This window comes from Eurosta solidaginis, chromosome 1 (genome assembly GCF_040869045.1).
Source record: "Eurosta solidaginis isolate ZX-2024a chromosome 1, ASM4086904v1, whole genome shotgun sequence".
In the NCBI taxonomy this organism is placed as follows: domain Eukaryota; kingdom Metazoa; phylum Arthropoda; class Insecta; order Diptera; family Tephritidae; genus Eurosta; species Eurosta solidaginis.
In genome coordinates this window covers 314,736,012-314,757,913 of record NC_090319.1, presented here as the reverse complement: position 1 = coordinate 314,757,913, position 21,902 = coordinate 314,736,012, and the positions used below count along the sequence as shown (strand labels likewise).

General features: G+C 37.6%; 1 protein-coding gene across 2 annotated transcripts; it reads right to left on the bottom strand.

Annotated features, from left to right (window-relative positions):
• Positions 1-45: 45 nt before the first annotated feature.
• LOC137237666 (CLK4-associating serine/arginine rich protein) lies at positions 46-21,242 on the bottom strand. Of its 2 annotated transcripts, XM_067761622.1 has the most exons (8): positions 21,202-21,242; positions 20,949-21,145; positions 20,772-20,869; positions 12,551-14,500; positions 11,956-12,079; positions 10,563-10,659; positions 10,355-10,460; positions 46-1,092 (listed from the first exon to the last, which is right to left on the bottom strand). In XM_067761622.1, exons 2-8 carry the CDS (start codon positions 21,045-21,047, stop codon positions 249-251), a joined length of 3,318 nt encoding a protein of 1,105 aa, XP_067617723.1. In that variant the 5' UTR covers positions 21,048-21,145; positions 21,202-21,242; the 3' UTR covers positions 46-248. The 2 variants fall into 2 exon arrangements, with proteins under 2 accessions (XP_067617723.1, XP_067617722.1); XM_067761621.1 differs by having other exon boundaries at positions 20,949-21,236.
• Positions 21,243-21,902: the final 660 nt, after the last annotated feature.

Genomic DNA, 21,902 nt, shown 5'->3' with positions numbered 1-21,902 from the left:
ACATACAAACTGGTTTATCTGAACATAAGTATAGAGATACAATACTTGTTTTAGTAGTTATTAACATTTCAGTGAACTTTATTATGAAGCAACGTTTTCCATTTTATTATTCTGTTTATTGTGTTTTTAAATAGTTCAACCCTTATGATTACATTCATAAATATAAAGAGAAAACAAATTAACAAAAGAAATCGAGACAATTACTACCCATCGAAGCTGTGCTGTCTTCTTCTCAGTATGCCTAGTCTCTAGTAATCAACGAGTTTCTTTAGCTTTGGTGGTGCAGATATTACAATGCGATTTCGATTCGTATTATTTCCAGTGCTAACGCTACTACTGTCAGTAGCAGCTCCATGTCTATTGTTGCCAGTTGCATCGCGTTGATGCCGCTCCTTGCCTCTATCTCTGTCCCTTTCCCTATCACGATCACGTTCCCTTTTCCTATCTCTCTCCCTGTCTCTATAACTATCCCGTGATCGTGGCTCATTTCTTGAACGTGACCGTCTACTACGGTCCCGATCCCTATCACGATCGCGCTCCCTATCTCTATCACGATCCCTCTCCCGTTCACGTTCTTCGTAACGTTGTGTGCGTTGTTGACGTGATGCACGCTCGCGACTCGTGTCACGATGCCAACGGGAACGTGATGCACTTCGACGCCGGCGTCTAGAAGCGCTTCGACGACCACGCGAACGTGAACGTGAGCGTCGTTCACTAGCCGCCGCCGCAGACCGTTGCGTTTGATAATAGGATTGACTGCGACTGCGTGAACGATGGGTGCGATCATGGCTTCTACTTCGTTTTTCTGACCTATGCCGATGAGAACGATGATGATGTGTTGCCGTCGCTTCTGTTGATTGCTGCTTATCTGACAGCTGTTGTTCACTAGAACCAGTTTGTTGTTGGGTTACTTTTTCTGTGGGATTCTTTTCCGTTGCTGTAACCATTGTTGTTGTACCGCTACTACTCGCCGATCTGCTGCGCGTTTGCGATGGTTGATTTGATTTAGTTGATTTTGCTCCTCCTGAAGCATCACTGTCCGAATCCTTTTCGCTTGTCGGTGTACCATAACGATGGCGCAGTTCACGTTGCCTGTGTCAAACAAACGAACAACATAAATAAATTCAATCTAAACGAGCAATTCTTGCATATTTGTATGTTTGTATAGCCGAACGATCTCGGGAACGGCTAAACCGATTTAAATGAAATTTGGCAGATATAATGTATCACCTTCTAAGACTTTATACCTAGGTGTTGCCACTCAGAATGTTTCACAAGGTTGCCACCTATTCGAAATTAAAAAAAAATTGCATGAGATATGCCGATATGGGTATCAAACGAAAGGCATTTCACTCCGCATTACAATAGGGACATTTTTGAGTAGGGTTGCGGTTTAGGGTTGCCACCTATTCGAAATTAAAAAAATTGCATGAGATATGCCGACATGGGTATCAAACGAAAGGTATTTCACTCCGCATTACAATAGAGAAATTTCTGAGTACGGTTGCCACCTATTCGAAATTAAAATAAAAATTGCATGAGATATGCCGATATGGGTTCAACCGAAAGGTATTTCACTCCGCATTATAATAGGGACATTGGCTTGCCATTTAGGGTTGCCACCTATTCGAAATTAAAAAAAATTTCATAAGATATGCCGAAATGGGTATCAAACGGAAGGTATTTCACCCCGCATTACAATAGAGACATTTTTGAGTACGGTTGCCATATAGGGTTGGGGTAGTTAGACGAAATAGTACTCTACTTAAGCATTGCAATAAGTACATTTTTGACTAGGGTTGCCACCTATTCGAAATTAAAAAACAATTGTATGACATATGCCGATATGGGTATCAAACGAAAAGTATTTCACTCCGCATTGCAATAAGGACATTTTTGAGTAGGGTTGCCATTCGAAATGACCTATTCGAAATTAAAACAAAACTTGCATGAGATATGCCAATTTGGGTATCAAACGAAAGGTATTTCACTCCGCATTACAATAGGGAAATTTTCGAGTAGGGTGGTCTTTTAGGGTTGCCACCTATTCGAAATAAAAATAAAAATTTCATGAGATAAGCCGATATGGGTATCAAACGAAAGGTATTTCACTCCGCATTGCAATAAGGACATTTTTGAGTAGGGTTACCATTTAGGGTTGTCACCTATTCGAAATTAAAATAAAAATTGCATGAGATATGCCGATATGGGTATCAAACGACAGGTATTTCACTCCGCATTACAATAGAGACATTTTTGAGTAGGGTGGCCATTTAGGGTTGCCACCTATTCGAAATTAAAATAAAAATTGCATGAGATAAGCCGATATGGGTATCAAACGAAAGGTATTTCACTCCGCATTGCAATAAGGACATTTTTGAGTAGGGTTGCCATTTAGGGTTGCCACCTATTCGAAACTAAAATAAAACTTGCATGAGATATGCCGATATGGGTATCAAACGAAAGGTATTTTACTCCACATTACAATAGGGACAGTTTTGAGTAGGGTGGCCATTTAGGGTTGCCACCTATTCGAAGTTAAAATAAAAATTGCATGAGATATGCCGATATGGGTATAAAACGAAAGGTATTTCACTCCGCATTGCAATAAGAACATTTTTGAGTAGGGTTGCAATTTAGGGTAGGGAAAGTTAGGCAAAATAGTACTCTACTTATATCCTATTAAAACTTTAAAGGAGAACATTAAAGTTGAAAATCTTCGTAAAAAATCTTACACATGATTCGACTTAATTTTCTTAATTTCACACACGGTAATAAAATTTAAATGCAATATCAAGGCACCATGGAAAATTCTAGCAAAATATATTTAAATTTTGGTAAATATGAAATGCATAACTGCAATTTCTCACAGATTACTATTAGAAAGATTTCTCACCCCAGCGGGTTAGGGGATCAGAATATACCCGCGGTAGGTATGCCTGTCGTAAGAGGCGACTAAAATACCAGATTCAAAGGGCTGTGTAGCGCAACCTTTTAGGTTGCCAGCGCAATATATAGCTTCTCCAAACCCAATTGTCAACCTCACCTATCCGAGGCGAATCCTGTTTCACTAACAGACGAGGCTCTGGCGACCCCAAGCTCCTCATGGAACTTGGGGGTATGGAGGGAGGGAATGGCCTGAAGGTTCAATGTGGCCACATAAATCGTTCCCGAGATGGTCGGGCTAGCACCTTAATGGTGCTATGGTACCGGAGCGTACCGGATTTGTATCCGGCAAAGGACCATCACATCGATAACACTCCCCAAAGCCTTCGGGGAGCAACCTTATCGCTACAACAACAACAACAACAGAAAGATTTCTCACCATAGCAAAAAGATATCTCACCATGGTAATTTGCTACCATTGAACACTAGAGGCATATGTTCAATTTGAAAACGACATCTAACCATTTAACAACTTTCCAACAGATGGCGCTTAGGGAAGTAAGTTGACATTTAATTAAACTAACTGATAGTTGTCATCGTGAAATTTACAAGTTTTTGGAATGTAATAAAATTGTGAGACTTTCATAATGTATAACTAAAAAATCTTTGAAATTAATAATTCTGCGCATGAAGATACTCGACCTAAATAACTTAGTTCTCGATTTCACTATATGTCACAACAATCAATTATACTATAGGCTGGAATGACACATTTCAAATTTTTCATTCCAGTTCATTTTGCGGTTAGTGTTTGATATGTTTTTGCAATCTATTTTTAAGGAAATCAAATATTGGTAAGTAAAAATATATAATATATTGTTACGAATATTAGCAACACTAAGGGGTACTGTCATCTCTAAGCCGATGCTACGAGTGACTTGTATAAACATCCATAAACCAAACATTATGTATCTACATAAACGAATCAATCATTATGTCTACACATATGTACGTACACGCAGCGGAGAAGAGATGCACAAACACATGCAGATATCTTATCTGAGATGCTCCCAAAAGTATGCAATTGTAATTGTGGAAATCACAGAGTATAAAAGCACCAACGGTAGAGGCGCGAGAAGCAGTTTTGATTAAGCACGCAATCTTTCGGGCAATAGTACAGTTATTTATTGTGAAGTACTTTAATAAAGGCCATTTTGCATTATTTAATATTGGATTTATTTATTCAACAGTTTAGTGATTCGAACTTAGCAGAAAGTTGCAAATAACAGGATTTGCAAGTAAATTCGTTACAATTGGTGTCAGAAGAGGAATTGTTGAATAAATTCCAGAGGACAACAAGGACATGGCAAAGTTCAGTGAATTGAAGATCCAGCAATTGAAGAAGGAGTTGTAGAGCCGTGGATTGAATACAACCGGCATTAAACTCGAACTTCAGGCACGACTACGAGAGCCAATGGAAGCAGAAGGAATTAACGTGGAAGAGTATGTCTTTCATCTTGATGTCGACGAGACAACAACCAAAATTGGAGAGAAAAACGAAACTTCGCAGACAGTTGCGAGCACAGACTTGAACATGATATTGGCTGCAATAACTGCTCAAACATCGACAGTGGCATCTCAGCTGGAATCGCAGGAGACACGTTTAACATCCAAGATGGAAGCACAAGAGACGCGTATTTCAGAAATGTCGACACAGATTACATCCAAGATGGAATCACAGGACACACGTATAGTATCTCAACTGGAAAGCAGGAGAACCGTATAACATCGAAGATTGAAGCACAAGAGGCACGAATATCCGAAATGTCGTCACAAATATCAGCGCAGATCTCTGCACAACTGGAAGAGCAAGAAGGACGTATTTCTTCGAAGATGGAGGCGCAAGACACTAAAATTTTGCAACTTGAGAACAAAATCGATGCCGAGATTGAAACATTGCGAGGTCATATACAGGAGTTGCAACTAAATCGCCCAGTTGTTTCAGCAAGCAATACGAAGGTAAAAACTCTATCTTTTGACGGCTCTGTTCCTTTCCAGGTGTTTAAGATTCAGTTTGAGAAGACCGTAACAGTGAACAACTGGAGTGCTGAAGATAAAGTTGCTGCACTATTCGTGGCATTGAAAGGATCTGCTGCTGAAATTCTACAGACTATTCCCGAGGGGGAGCGGAACAACTACGAAACATTGATGAGTGCTCTAGAGAGGCGATACGGAAGCAAACACAGGAAGCAGATACACCAAATAGAGTTGCAAAACCGTTACCAAAAAGCTAATGAGACTTTGCAAGAGTTTGCTTCGGATGTTGAAAGGTTGGCTCATTTGGCAAATGCGGACGCATCCGTGGAATACACCGAGAGGGTAAAAATCCAGAGTTTTATAAATGGCATACGGGACGTCGAAACGAAGCGAGCCACATACGCAAACCCAAAGTCAACATTTGCTGAAACGGTATCACATGCATTGACTCAGGAAACTGCCTCCCTATTGAGTAAACCAGCATATAAGGCTCATCGTGTGAAAGTAGAAAGACCAGAGTGGGTAGACACAATTTTGGAAGCATTATAGGGGCGACAGCTGGCTCCCTCAATTGATCTCCATCTCGCAAATTGGAAGAAGGTCAAGCAATCTTACTGTCGGAGGGCATGTGGATGGAAAGGAACGTTTACTGACTGTAGATACGGGTGCATTTTATTCCATTCGGGAAGATTTCGTCAACAAGAAGATAAGACCATTGCATGGAGCAAGATTGCATGGAGCAAGATTGCGTACAGCCACTGGAGAAGACACCACGGTTCTGGGTGAAGTAGCATGTGAAGTCGCAATTGGGAACGTCACGGTAGTACACAATTTTATAGTGGCAGAGATTGTTGATGAAATTATAATTGGAGTGGACTTCTTAATCGACCAAGGCATCAAGATCGATATGCAAAGTAAGACGATGCGATATAAGAACATGGATGTGCCACTTAATTTCGGCTACGAGAGAGGCTACAGCAGTAAACGAGTGCTGGGGGAAGAGAGTCAGAAAATACCACCAAAATCCGAAGCAGTCATCTGGGCAAAGGTTGATGTAGATTGTGGGACAAACAAATTGTGGGTTGTCGAAGCAGCAAACAAATCAGCACTGAACATACTTGTAGGAAAAACCCTGGCTATGACAAAAAAACAAGATGGACGTATTCCGGTAAGAGTGCTCAATGAGTTCAAGTCACCACTCAAACTGACCAAAGGAGCTATTTTGGGAAGATGCCAAGAGGCTGAAGTACTTATTATCTGTGAACAGCTCCAGGAACATGTTTCATCTAGTAATACTGATCTTTCAAATGACATCACGACATAGACGCAGGGGCTAGAGGAAGCCTATCAGAGTAAGGCAAAACAACTGGTCCTAAAGTACGCGAACGTATTTGACCAGGATGGTTCCAAACCAGGCCGCACCAACGTTGTGAAACATCAAATTGACACTGGAGACGCGAGGCCGATACGTCAAGCTCCTCGTAGTGTTCCACTGGCGAAACGGGAAGTTGTGAGTCAAATCGTATAAGAAATGAGCGACAGCGGCGTCATCGAACCATCAGCTAGTCCATGGAGCTCACCGGTGGTACTTGTGAAGAAGAAGGATGGGAAAATGAGGTTTTGAGTGGACTATCGCAAGTTGAACGACGTCAGGAAAATGATAGCTACCCATTGCCAAGAATTGACGACACTCTGGATTCGCTATCTTGTACGAAATGGTTTTCCACACTGGACTTGAAAAGCGGCTACTGGCAAGTTGAGGTGAAGGAGGAAGATAAAGAGAAAACAGGATTCAGTGTCGGTGATCGTCTTTGGCAATTTACAGTGATGCCTTTTGGACTTTGTAATGCACCAGCTGAGAGACTCATGGACCAAGTACTGAAAGGACTACATTGGAAAACATGCTTGGTGTACCTGGACGACATCATCGTATTGGGCAAGAACTTTGATGAACATCTTAAGAACTTGGAGGAAGTTTTCCAGAGAATAGCTAGCGCTGGTCTGAAGTTAAATCCCAAAACGTGTGCGCTGTTTAAAAAGGAAGTAAATTATTTGGGTCACAAGGTAACGACAGAGGGCATCTGCACTGCAAACGGAAAGATAGAGGCTGTAAAGGATTGGCCAAGACCACAGAACCTACATGAATTGAGAAGTTTCCTTGGGCTGTGCACATATTACCGCCGATTTGTACCAAATTTTTCCAGCGTAGCCCATAGCCTCCATGAGCTTACAAGAAAAAATAAAGCTTTTGAATGGAAGAAGGAGTAAGAAGTGGATTTCCAAACATTGAAGGAGCGTTTGTGCACTGCCCCAATGTTAGCATATCCGATTCCAGGAGCAACATTTATTCTAGATACAGATACGAGTGGATATGCTATAGGAGGCGTTTTATCACAACTGGTCGATGGACAGGAGAAGGTAGTTGCATATTACAGCCGTTCGATTGGAAAACCAGAGAGGAACTACTGCGTTACGCGGAGAGAGCTGTTGGCATTGGTAGAGTGCATTAAACATTTTCACAAATACCTCTACGGCCACCGCTTCCGTAATCCGGAAGGATAATTGGCACGGTGGATCGAGCGACTACAAAGCTATGACTTTTCCATTGAGCATCGAAAAGGTAGTACCCATGGAAATGCCGATGCAATGTCACGAAGACCATGTAGTTTGGAATGCAAGCACTGTTCAAAGGCCGAGGCTAAAGAAGACATTATAGATGTCCGGCTAATGACTATAACGTGTGCGGATGAATGGGACAAGAAACAACTAAGGAAGTTTCAGCTAGAAGATACAGATCTGTCACATGTTATGCAAGGGCTCGAACGAAACGAAAGACCAAATAGAGAGGAGATGTCAGCAGAGAGTCCCATTGCGAAATCATATTGGGCACAGTGGGACAGTTTAGAATTGATATCCGGTTGCTTGCATCGAGTATGGGAGAGTGAGGATGGCAGGAATTTCGAATCACTTGTATTTTTTATTTTTTTTTTTGTATTCCAGGAAATGCGTAAATCATTGGGCATTCGAAAAACACGGACAACTGCATCGCATCCTCAGTCCGATGGTATGGTGGAACGATTCAATAGAGCATTGGAGGAGCACTTAAGGAAAGTAGTGGACAAGTACCATAAGGATACCCGCATATCATTATTCTTGATGGCTTACCGATCAGCAGTGCATGAGACAACGGGCCAAACCCCTGCAAAAGTATTTTTTGGCAATGACCTTCGACTGGCAGCTGATTTGAAGTTTGGGATAGATGCCGATGTGGAGAGAAATGTCAAGAAATCCACTGGTGTCTTGGAAGAAGAGCTGAGGGAGATACACGAGCTGAGGGAGGACAACGAGCAAAGATTATGAGTGACAAGATGAAAGCCCGATACGATAAAGCAATTAATTCGGAAAGTTTTCAGGAAGATTTGGTGCTGTTATACAACCCACAACGAAAAAAAGGTTTGTCCCCGAAATTGCAGTGTAATTGGGAAGGCCCATACAAAGTTGTAAAACGGATCAACGATGTAGTGTACCGCATACACACCATTGGCAAACCACGAACCAAAATGAAAGTGGTTCATTTGGAAAGGCTAGCAGCGTTTAGATCGAGAGATTTGTCTGATCGGGACGATCAGACTTAGGTGGAGGGTAGTGTTACGAATATTAGCAACACTAAGGGGTACTGTCATCTCTAAGCCGATGCTACGAGTGACTTGTATGCACATCCATAAATCAATCATTATGTATCTACATAAACGAATTAATCATTATGTCTACACATATGTACGTACACGCAGCGGAGAAAAGATGCACAAACACATGCAGATATCTTATCTGAGATGCTCCCAAAAGTATGCAATTGTAATTGTGGAAGTGTCGCTCACAAATAAACGCGCATATGAGAAGTTATACACGTGTATCTGTAGTTATAATTATATGGCAGTAACTAAGTAAATTCGAACTTAGCAGAAGGTTGCAAATAAGAGGATTTGCAAGTAAATTCGTTACAATATGTACATATAAAAAGTAGAGTTTTATTAATGCTGACATGTAGAACAAAGTATGTTATGCGGCATACTCGAAGATTGCCGAGCAAACCTCGGTCGCCCAGGTACTTTTATTATTATAAGCGTTATTCATTTTGGTTGTACTATAAAAGATCTTACATCTTATTCTACTAATATCGTGCCAATAAATAAATGTAAATGTAAAAAAATCGGTTATTACTGGACACTTTATTCAAAGCCTTTCACGAGTAGAGTTGTACAATAATCTGATGTAATTTGAAAAATTCATTTAATATGAACAATCAGCTGTATGGGACATACATATGTACATATATATATGAAATCATCTAGTGAACATCCAATTTTGTAGCAATCAAATTAAGGAGAAATTGAGAAAAATTTAACTATTAAGATAAGGGCAAAATGGCGAACCCCTCTTATGTAAAAGGTCGGTTGAATGGGAGATGTAGATATTGGTATATGGATCCGGTCGAATCGAACGGACAGACGGACATGGCTAAATCAATTCAGATCTTCATCCCGATCATTTCGGTGTATTTATTGGTAGGTCCATATCTTCTCCTTTAAGGGCTTACAGTTTTAAGATCGTGACAAACTTCATATACCATTATATTTTCATGAAAGGAAAAAAAAAAGACTAATTTTTCGGAGACTCTAACTTCGCATTTCGAAAGCCAATCAGGCCTGTTCTGAATTCCGACTCGTTTTGAAAAGTAAAAAGAGGCTGATTCCGAGTCGATTTATTTTTGGTGTTCTCAATTCCGATTGAAACAAATCGATTCGAAGTCGATTTCGAATCGTTTTCATTCGAGTCGATAATAAAGCGAAACAGCTTTTTTTATTTATTTTGGTTTTAGTTGAATTAAAATTGTGCAAACATTTGAATAAAAGCCAGCACCAATGGTTTTCGGAAATGCAGAGGCAAGAAGACGTGCAATTGTGCACAAAAACCGCAAAAAGCGATCGAAATTGAGAACACGTCAGTTTCCTTTCGACCAGAATCGCTTTGTTTAGCTTGGAAACTTTTTGATAGGAATTTTCAAATCAAGATTTGTTATACTAAATAAACAAATAGTTCAGCAAAAAGTTGTTATAAATCTTCCAAATAAAATGCAAAATTTAATAAACTTATTTGTCGCAAAAATATTGGCAAAATTTTTCAAATCGATCAAGTCTGGTCGGAATCGATATTCAGAACACCAATCCATTTCGATTCCGAATAAATTGGTCGGAATCGAAATCTACAACAGGCCCGAATATCTACATATGTATATTTCGAAGGCTAACTTCGAAAAACGGGGAATTTGGTCTTTTACTAACGGTTCAAACTCCGCAAAAAAATTGGTTTGGTCCAAAACCGAGCCGAGTGTAATACAGTGTTATATAAATATTTAGTATAAATGTCGTACCTTCGTCTAAGTTTCAGTGCCATTTCCCGCATTTCATCCTCACGTTCCTGTTGCAATTGGCGTTCACGTTGCCATTTCTCGATTTCAGCACGTTTGTCCGCTTTGTCTATAAATAACAAAAACAGTTGAGCTTTGTAAACTGCAGCTTGGCATTAACGGTGGTTGAATTGTTGAGTAAATGTATATATGTGTGTATGTATGTACTTACATTGCTTGTTTAGTAAATTTTGCATTTTCCGTTTCAGCCTTTCGCGTAAATTCAAACGAGCGCTGCCTTGAGGCGTTGATAATGATGAGGATGACGTCTGTAAGAAATTACTAGGAATAATTAGCAAAGGTGCTCAACCAGTTTTTTAATGTTTTATACTTTGCATACAAATCGAAAACCCTTACACAAAAGCAATAGTTGTTAATTTTTTGTATGTTGTTCTTGTAAGACGTTATGTCTAAGAAATACATAAGTTAGTGTTGACATTTGGCGAGCTAAATCTATCTATCTATCGCTATACAAAACAAGTTCAATCATGTGCGAAAGGGGGAAAATTATGCTTAAACCTTAGAGATTGCGTTGAGCTTTTAAAGACTAACAGATTCATTGAGCAGTAATTTAGAAAAATTGCAATAGTTTTTCTATATAATTTGCTTAATGTATAAAAAAAGAGTGAATTTTATTTTTTTGTCCTTAATTTAGTAAAGAAATTCGAAAAACTTCTTAAAAATTTAAATTGTTTTTCCTTTGTTCGCTCCCTATGTTGGAATTAAAAAAAACATGATCTTGAATTCAAAAAGGATATTTTTCAGTTTTTAATTTTGGCGGCCATTATATTTAAAAAATCAGTTATATGCATTTTTTGGGAAAATAAAAAAGATGTTTGACGCTATTTACAGATGAAGTTTTCAATAGAGAAAAATGTTCCTCGTTCATTTAGAAACTCGCATATACATTGGATCGGGTCGATTTGCATGAACGAAAGTTAACCGATATCGCGCCATCGATTTTTCGATAGGATTTGGGCTCAGGAAAGGAAGTTCCACCACGCATACCCAAAAAAAAATTTTCGAGCCTGCGAAAAAAAAATGGCGATAGGGTAAATTTTTCGATCAAAACACTCCAAAACCCAAAAAATATTTTTTTTTTTTTCAAAAACCTGTTGTAAAAATGTTGGTAGTTAAAAAAATATATATATTTTTTTTGGGTTTTGGGGAGTGTTTTCGTCGAAAAATTGACCCTTTCGCCATTTTTTTTTCGCAGGTTCGAATATTATTTTTTTGGGTATGCGTAGTGGAACTTTTTTTCCTGATCCCAAATCCTATCGAAAAATCGGTGGCACGATATCGGTTAATAAATCGACCCAGTCTAATATACATATTCTCAAACATTTTCCTAGTTACAATCTTTTGGCTTTTCTTTTTGTGGTTTTTGTTGTAATCTATATGTTAAATTAGAATTTGTCACATAAAAGTCATGGTCCGTTTAGTAGAATTTGTGTAAATGCAATTTAGCATCCTATCCTTCAATATTAAAATTTTGTTTTATGCCGGCATTTCTCGTTATTGTGTTGCTGAAATGGATAAAATATTTTTTGGTGGTTCTTACTGACTTTGGTTTCTGTAGCATTAGAAAAACTTGGATTGGTTTTCGCCAGAGCTGTAGTGCTATATTTGCCTGTTTGTTTACCAGTAATTGACATCGATGATGATGGCAATGGGTTGGAGCGTTCAGAGCTATAAGAAAAGTTGTAAAAGAAGAAAAAAGTTTATTGTTTAATTATTTAGCAAAGGAAGCCAACAAACAAACTCCCTAATGTTGGAGTAATTTCGGTTATCACATTAAATAGTTGCGTAGCGTAGTTCTCTAAACATTATCGAGTAGAGAACGATGTAAGAGACCAAGATTAAAAATTCTATTTGGAAACTATTGGCGAACCATAGCAAATTCGTTGCACATTATAGAGTCACATAAACAGATTTTTCCAGATCTTAGAATTAAATGTCTTTTTTTAATTTCAAATCGAGTTGTTCTGTCTAGCACCAATTCTTAAATCATTGTCTACTCAATTTCTAACCGAAATGCTTGCTGGGTACTTGTCTATAATGATTTTTATGTATTTATGCATATATTTATGATTTTAAATAAAGAACTAAATATGGTGGTTCAACTTTACCATAGATGCCTTCCTTGTGCGCTTAACTTACGTAGTGTCCACATCCATACGTTCGTCACTGTCATTTCCATCGCCAGCATCAGACGCTTTCTGTTTTGCTATATCTTTATTGTCGGCATTGGTATCAGATTCAGAATCGCTGTTAGAGCTTGAAGAATCATTACCCCTTTTTCGACCGTAGTAACGTTTTAGTGGCGGCGGTGGTGGTTCAACCACTTGTGGTAATATGTTCGTTACATTCGTACTACCAGTTGCGCCAATACCTTGTAAGAATGTTGATGTCAAAACCGATTGTGGATGCGGTGGTGCTACCTTGGCCGCAACCGCTGTAGTCATGCCTGCAATTCGCGTTGATAGTGGATAGCTAATCATAGACGGTGCTGTAGTAGTAGTAGAAGTTATAACGACACTTGGAGCGCAAACCGGCAGAGCGCTAATAGGGGCTGTTTTGATTTTTTCGATTATTGCTGTAGCGCCGCTTTCAAGTGTTGTAGCACGAGTTTTCGTTCGCGACCTTGAACGCGTGCGTGTACGGCGGTGATGTTGATCTACAGGCGATTTACGTTGCTTAGAATCCAGTTTACGCCGTCGATCGGAATACCTGCTGTTGCTAGAAACTGAGCGAGAGCTACGCCGTCTCGACCGACGTGATGAACTGCTTGTTGAGCGATAACGTCTTTTACGGGATACATCATGTCTACTACCACGTGACCGTGATCTAGACCGTGAACCAGATATGGTGCTTGAGCGTCTGGAGCGCCGTTTTCTTCTTGAACGTGCATATGAACTAGAGCGCGATCTTCTATGACGATGTCGTCTACTAGGTGATCGCGAGTGTGAACGCGAACGTAAGCGGGAATGAGGGCGTCTGTGTCGTTCGCGGCTACGTCTTTTACTTCGTCGCCGACTCCGACTTCTGCTAAGTGATCGCCTTCTGGAGCGACTACGAGTTCGACTCGTGCGACTAGTCATCTTTCCAGTGGATATTTGACGTCTTGCGCTTTCATTAATTTGTTTTAATTGGTCGAAATTATCTTTTACTTTTTGTGCGTATGTAGTGGTTTGTGTGGTTAATTTACCAGCTACTGCTGAAACACCTGCACAAGATTCCCCTAATGTGTGAGGTGTTCGTCCAATACTTATAGAAATTTTTGAATGCGGTTGTAATTCATCTTCACCACCAAAAGATGTGATATACGTTATTTTGCCGGCATTAGGATCTGGTGATGGTGAATGCGAATCACTCTCTTCATCTTTCCTATCGCCAGTTTCTTCTTTAGCCGCATAGCTTGGCGGGCTAAACGGGCGATTTGCAATTCGACGCTCTTTCTGTGCTCTACGCTCACGACGTGACCTACGCCCACTTAAGAGCATTTTTTCTTGTTCTTCTTCGCGTGCAATACGTAACGCCTCAGCCTCATCTGCATCTCTTGTAAGGTAAGAGTAAAAATCATTGCTTATCATGCCATAATTTCGGCCACATGCATTTAGTTCATGAGCTTGTGCATTATCCAATTTTGTAATATCTATTGAAACATCCATATCCATGTCAGAATCAGTTTCAGAATCGGAATCATTTTCCGATTTCCCTGAAGTTTTTGTGTCTTGTGTAGAAGCATGAAATGGGTGACCACCACCAAGTGCTGTTCCTGATGTCTGACTTTCCTCATATACATAACCAATTGTAGCGCCACTTTTGGATTGCTTTTTTTTATTAGAGCTACGTTCGGTAGTTTCTAAGGGCGCACTTGCTCCGAATTGCTCTTCCAAGTATAGTTGGTGCAGAAATTTATCTTCAGTGACACTCAGAAAATCGTTTTGTGCTAAAATGCGGTATCTTTCATAGTTGCATTGGCGCTCTTCTGCCGAAGGTTCTGTACTCTCTCCTTCAATAAGCTTTGGTACTGGTGGAATAAAATCAAGATGAGCCCGCACATCGAAACGATCAATAAGGTTATCTTGTTGGCCCTGCCATGGCACACTAAAAACAAACGAAAAGATAAACTTATATTCTAAATACGAAGATAGCACTGTACAAGTACGGCGGTGCACCACCTAATTTTGGGCCAAAATTTTCGAGTGTGGTATCAAAAGACGCGTTTTTACCTCCGTGTTAATAATCCGGTAGAAGAAATTATGATTTTTATTTACGTCAAGAGATATTAGCAAAAAACTGTTACAAATTATAGTGAATTTAGATAACTTTTACATGGCGGCACACTACCTAACCTCCGCTTTAAGAATGTTAAAGCCGAATTTACCACTTTTGTTTCTGTCAAAAGATGTTACAAAAAATCTAAGCAAATTTTTTTTTCGGTTGTTAAACCTTGCATGATTTTTTTTGTGTGCACATACAGCAATATAGAAAGGTATTCTGGGTTAAAAAATTTAGGAAGCGTAGCTGGTGTTGGATTTTTTATTCCAAATTTTGTTTTTTTTTTTAATACACACAATTTATTTATTTATTTATTTATTTATTTATTTATTTATTTATTTATTTATTTACAGTCTTGTAGACCTAAATTAGGTACATGTATGTATGAGATCATTATCTAAATGGTAGTGCTTTGCAATAGTTATATAATAATTTCTTAAATTTATTGATATTTGGACATTGTTTTATTTCAAATGGTAGATCATTGTACTCTCTCAATCCCTCGTAGTATATATTGTTCTTGTCGAATTCTGATCGAACAGCTGGCAGACGGAAGTTATTCCTGTTTCTTGTGTGGTAGTCATGAACCTCGTTGTTGTATGTTACTCGGTCATTTAAATATTTCGGCAGGTTGCCTAGTTTCATGTTGTGTATGAATTTTAGAGTGTAGTATACAATGAGTTGCTTTACACTCAGCCAATTTAAACTTTCTAACATTTCATGTATTGGGGTATCCTATCGTTTTCTAAGAATAAACCGCATTGCTTTATTTTGTTTCACCTGTAGTTTTGCGATGTTCGAGTCGGCTAACATGAATAATATCGTAGGGCAGTATATGAAATGAGGTTCTATAATGGACCTATAAACCATAATTTTATAATATTTGCTGACGTGCTTGCATGTCCGGAACATAAATCCAATTTTTTTTGATATCTTTGCCTCTGTATACTTAAGATGCTCATTGAACTTAAGTTTCTCATCAATTATAATTCCTAGGTATTTAATTTCTTTAACTTTTTGTATGGTACTATTTGCTATTTTCAAGGCTAAATTATTTTCTTCTGCATTCTTTCTTCTCATGGTCATCCATTTCGTTTTTTCAATATTTATTTTAAGCTTATTTTGACACAACCAATTATAAACAGCATTCAAGTCCGCTTGCATTTTAGTTATAGCTTCAATCTCCGACGAACAACTTATTGTCAATAATGCATCATCTGCGAAGAGTCGTATCTTGCAGTGGCTAAGACAGCTCTTTATATCGTTTATATATACAATGAATAATATTGCAGCAAGAATAGATCCTTGTGGAAGACCTATGTCAACATCAACTTCCGGCGACGATGTGCTTCTAATTATGGTTTTCTGTTTTCTGCTAGTAAGGTAGCTTTTAAACCACCGCAGTGCTGTATTACGTACCCCAATATTATGCAGTTTCCTTAGTAGGATGACCCTGTCGATGGTTTCAAATGCCCTTTTTAGGTCCAGAAAGACCGACACTGTTACTAACTTGTTTGATAGGCTTTGTTTCCATTCCGCTATAACCAGGTTTAGAGCGCTTTCACAAGAGTGTTTAGTTCTGAACCCTGATTGTTCACATATAATAATTTGATTTTTATTCAGGTAATCGAGAAGCTGGTCTTTTACGATTTTCTCTAAAATCTTTTCATCACTAGGCAACGTATTAATAGGCCGTATTTCCTCTGGTTTTTCAGTCCCTTTAACTTTTTCAACTGGTATCACTGTCGATGTTTTCCAGCATGCTGGGACTACACCTTCTCTAAAGCTCTCATTAACAATACATGTATAAGCGTATCCCAAATATTCCATACTGTCTTTATATACACCTTCTGTTACCAGTTTTTTTCCTCCATACTTATTTTTTAAATTAGTTGCTGTTCTCAACAGCTGTTCCACATTTATTTGCTTCAGTTCAAAAACACTCCCCCTAATATCCTCTGTGGCCTCATCTGATGTAGCTGGTTCAATGGTATTACATATTGTTTTGATGCTCTCGACAAAGAACTGATTCAAATGGGTCGCGATATCGGGGTCTCCTTCAATAACTGTACTATTTATTACTATACGTTTTACTTGGGCTGTGTCATGACTCATGTTTATGGCATCTTTAAGACATTTCCACATTAGTTTCTGATTGTTGCAATTAAGCGCTATTTTATTTTCCATGTATTGCTTCTTTTTTATTTTTACAAGTCTTTTATATATACGTTTTGTATAATTATAACTATCCCACTCATTTGTACTCTGTGCTATTTTGTAAAGCTCATATTTTAATTTGTTTAACTCCGTAAGCTCCCGGTCATACCATTTATTTACTAATTTAATTTGCACTCGTTTCTCGTAGGTAAGCGTTGCCATTATATCCCCTAATATATTGTTAATAGTTTCAACTTTAAGTCCTATATCACATTTATTCAGTTCCGATATATTGTAATTCCTAAGGAGAGCAACCAGACTTTCCTTTGTATAATTATCCCAGCATACGCGGTTTTCATATATTCTCATTTTGTGTCTTTCTTGAACAGGCATTTTGAAGCAGATCGTTTCATGGTCTGATATTCTATGGTTTTCTAGATTTTTTATTTCAATTTTATCATTGTTACTATAAAGAAGGTCTATTTTTGTCTGTGACACTTCTGTTACCCTTGTATTAAACTTAATTAGTTGGTGCATTGATGCTATCGCGAATATATGATTTAGCTGGTTTGTGTACGTTGACTGTACATTCACATTTATGTTAAAATCGCCTATAATAATATTGTTTTCAGTTTCACAAAAATATTCTTCTAACACCTCGCCCATATGGGTTATAAATTCAGCATCGCTTGTGTTTGGTGAGTGGTATACTACACCTATTTTCCATTTAATCGTGTTTTTTATGGTTTTAATCACAATACACCATAGGTTATTATTAATGCTGTTATTAAATACTACTTTAAATTCGATCGATTTATGAATGTATATAAGGACACCACCTGTGTGTCGGCTATGCGAATCGCATCTAACGTGATTATATCCAATAATATTTATTTCTGTGTCACTTATATTCTCTGTGGTGTGGGTCTCAGCACATAACACAATACTGGGATTTTCTTCTTCAACCATTCTTTGGACTTCGGCTTTGTTTGCCGTAATACTGTTAGTATTGAGGTATATACACTTCAACTCTGCTTTCACTTTATTTTGTACTTTTATATTGGTACCTTCAATATTTCTTAATTGCTAATAACCGAGCTTTTGTTTTTTTATTTGTAGTTTATTGATATAGCATGGGCACTCTTTATCAAATGTGTCGTGATTAAAGTCTATTTCTAACTTCAACTTTTCTTTGGCCTTTATACAATTTAGGCATTTATTTATGGGGGTTTCTTCACACGTTTTTGAGCTATGTTTTCCATGGCACCTATTGCAGGCTTCATCGCTTTTACAATCTGATGCTCTATGATTGAAACCTTTACATTTGTAGCACATTAGTACGCTAATCGCGTCATACACTTTGCATCTTTCCCACCCGATGTTAATTCTCTCAGCTGCCAAAATCTTGGAAAAGTCCTCTTTATCAATTTCAAAAATTATATCTTGCACCATTGTGTTACCTCGTTTTCTCTCGATTTTTTTTACAATTTTTAGTGAACTCTTGCTTACACATTCATTTTGTTTTTTTATGGTGTCTATTAGCACATCATTTTCGTATTTAAAAATTATGCCCGAGACTACAAAACTTGGACGAATCTGCTCAGGCACTTTTACTTCGTATTCTCTACCAATGTTGTTTTCAATTGCTAATTTTATTTTTTCACGCTCATCATTATTTTCACTATGGATTACCATCACCCCATTATTTCTTGTTTCGATATTTGAAATCTTTAGGTTTTTCGGATCAACCTTGTTGTTCAGATCTTGCTTTGTTTTTTCACTAGTTTGTTTTCCTTTCGGTTTCACTATTATTGCGACATCTTTTTTAAGCTGTGGTACTTCACTCTTTTTATTATTATTTCTTATGGCATCAGCATATGACACTCTCTTTTCATTATTATTGCTGTTTATTTTTTTTATTTCAGTATGCACTTTTTCATTGTCTTTACCAATTAACTCTGCATGCTTTTTCACTTCTTCAACCATATTCTGTACCTTTTCACTGCCTTTGCCAATTAAATCAGTTTTATTTTTTATCTCTTCAACCATGGAATATAAACTTTTCATTTCTCCTATTTTCTTTTCAAATTGCTTTTGCGATTTTTCTATCATCGCAGCACGTTGAGTGTAACGACTCTCAACTGCTTCCAATAGAGCTTTTATTTCATTTTGGCTTGTTTTCATTACACTTTCAAACTCAATTTGTTGAAAAAAGCGTCGCAAATTTTCCAATTTTTTTTTTTTTTAAATACATATTTGATCTGGAATCATGGAAGGGACCTATTGTGCGAAAACAAGTTTTCGAGAAAACCGCGTTTAAAGTTTTTGTTTAGCTTGACTCTGTGTATCGGGCGGCCGTTGTGAACGAATTTTGTAATTAAAATTTAAGTAAATTCCCGATAAGCTACAAGCTTGAAACTTGGAATATAGTTCAGAACCAGATGAAAATGCAATAATAAGAAAAAAACTCCGATAGGTGGCGCATATTTCAAAAAATCGTATTTGTGGTAGCTGGATTTTTTATTCCAAATTTTTTTTTTTTTTTTAATACACACAATTTGTTGAAAAAGTGCTGCAGGCAAAAATTTGGAATAAAAAAGCGTAGCTGGATTTTTTATTCCAAATTTTGTTTTTTTTTTTTTAAATACACACAATTTGTTGATAAAAGCGGCGCAGGCGAAAATTTTTTTTTTATAAATAGGTACTATATATATACAATTTGTTGAAAAAAGCGCCACAGGCGAAAATTTGGAATAAAAAATCACGCGCTCTTTTTTAAACGGTTTTATTTAGACTTGACAGGCCCGTTGTGAACGAATTTAGTAATTAAAATTTAAGTAACTTCCCGATAAGCTACAAGCTTGAAACTTGGGAATACAGTTCAGAACCCGATGACAATGCAATAACAAGAAAAACCTCCGATAGGTGGCGCATGGATCTAAAAATTTCAAACAATCGTCTTTGTAGTCTAATTTGGTTCATATTTGGAACACATAATACATACATGAAGAAAAATCGCCGCAAGGTGGCGCAAGGATCCATATATTAAAAAAATCGTATTTGTGGTCCGATTTGCAACACAATACATACATGAATATAAAGCGACCTACGATGGCCGATTTGGCTCATACTTGGAACAAATATTACATACAGTCTGGTAAAAGTGACATCAAAATATTTTGGAGTTGGAGGAGAGACAAGCACACGTGCGCAGAGTCCAGTAAAGTCTTTGAAAGGATTATGTATTGAGGACTTAGATTGTAACAAATTGTCAGGAAAGTCTTTGTAACAATGAGTCACTAAATGAACTAAATATAATGAGAAATCATAGGCAATTAAATAAACACTAAAAAAATTTAAGTTAAACGGTTTTATTGAAAATAATACTTACATGAAGTATTATATTCTCTTCTCTTTATAGAAAAACGTGCCTGTAACGGCATTTTTTAAAATTACACTGCCTGTTTTCCTTTTTCCCACATTGTTTGTTCTACGAAAAACCCAGTAATTTTTGTAAACACTTCAACGTCTATTGCGTTATCGTTTTGTTTGCAATCACACCATAGCTTCACAAAAATTGCTTCAAAATATTTTAGTCATGTATGGAAATTAATAATAGATATGGTCAAGTCAATGCTTATGTTAATGTGTAATTGTTTGCAGTCTTCGTGTTTCCGAAGTTTTGTTAGGAATTGTACTTTTGCAGTTTTTTGTGCATATCTTTTGGCAGATATAAAGAATTTAATTTCCGCTTTCGGATTATTAATACGGAAGTTGAAGCGCGTCTTTTGATATCCCCATTGCCAAATTTTGACCACAATTAGGCAGTGTACCGTCATCTAGTACGTATGTATAAATTACAAAATAAATATTCACTACGAATTTAATCATATATCTATGTAAAAACTTAAAACTCGGATATTTCCGAAATATGACTTGCATGATGGCGGCTCCATCGCCGGCAGCTGCAGTTGTGGGATCAAGGTGTATTTTGCAACGCCGTCCATGTAACTGTATAAATTGTGTAGGGTCCGCTTGCTATGTAGGATAAAAAAAAAAGAGTGTTTTATTTTCTTTATAGTTGTAAAAGCACTTGTCATACACTTTCGTCACTCACAATTTTCTCGTAAAAATCCTGTCTCCGTTCAGCACGCTTACGATAATCGACAATCATGCCGCGTATCCGGCGCTCCTGCTTGCGTGCCTCGTGCCACATTTTCTACACTGGTACACTTAAGGAACTTTGGAGTGTGTAAAACCGCTTTTTTAAACATCCGTGTATTGTGTAAGGATTTTTGTTAAAGACTAACTCCACTGAAGGCGGAAAATAAAATGAAATTAATTTTTTAAGGGTACTATTACAAATTTACCATTTTTTTATAAAACGAAGGATTGGCCAAGTTGATTTGACGTGTATTTGACATTTCGTATATGCCGCTTGCCGGTCCCATTTTAGGGTTGCCGGAAATCTGTGCAGTAAAGCTTAAGGGCAAATTAAACTTCCTTAACCCTAACGCCATAGTCGTAACCGTGCACGTATCCATAACCATTCCCAATGTGATCGATTAATGGTGTCTTAACTCAAAAATCGTGAAAATTTCATAAAAATGAAGAAAGCGCAAAAAATTACAAATATATTCCACAAAAAATAAGTCTATTTGTCATAACGTATCCAAAACAATGAATAAAATCTGCAAAAAGTTATTAAATTCAGCAATTCAAATATTTTTAGGTTATCGATATGGCGAGAAAACAAAAACCAATTGTTTTGGATACGTTATGACTAAGAGACTTTTTTTTTGTGGAACATGTTTGTAATTTTTTGGGTTTTCTTAATTTTTATGAATTTTTCACGTTTTTTAGGTTAGGGCACCATCAATCGATCACATTGGAGATGGTTATGGATATGGTGATGGAAGTTTAATTGGCCCTTTTAGTTTTCAAATCAAACTATAATTCGACATCAGTTCTTTTAGTTTCCCTAAAAGATGGTTGAGAGCCCCTTGTTGTTGTTGTTGTAGCGATAAGGTTTCTCCCCGAAGGCTTTGTGGAGTGTTATCGATGTGATGGT

Bases quoted from the DNA above. Each gene is read 5' to 3' on its own strand.
- LOC137237666 (XM_067761622.1), bottom strand. From the start codon at position 21,047: ATGTGGCACGAGGCACGCAAGCAGGAGCGCCGGATACGCGGCATGATT. The intron at 14,501-20,771 runs GCAAGTCATATT...GTTTGTTTTTAG, and splicing joins GGCGATGGAGCCGCCATCAT to TGTGCCATGGCAGGGCCAAC. The intron at 12,080-12,550 runs GTAAGTTAAGCG...CTTTTCTTATAG, and splicing joins CGTATGGATGTGGACACTAC to CTCTGAACGCTCCAACCCAT.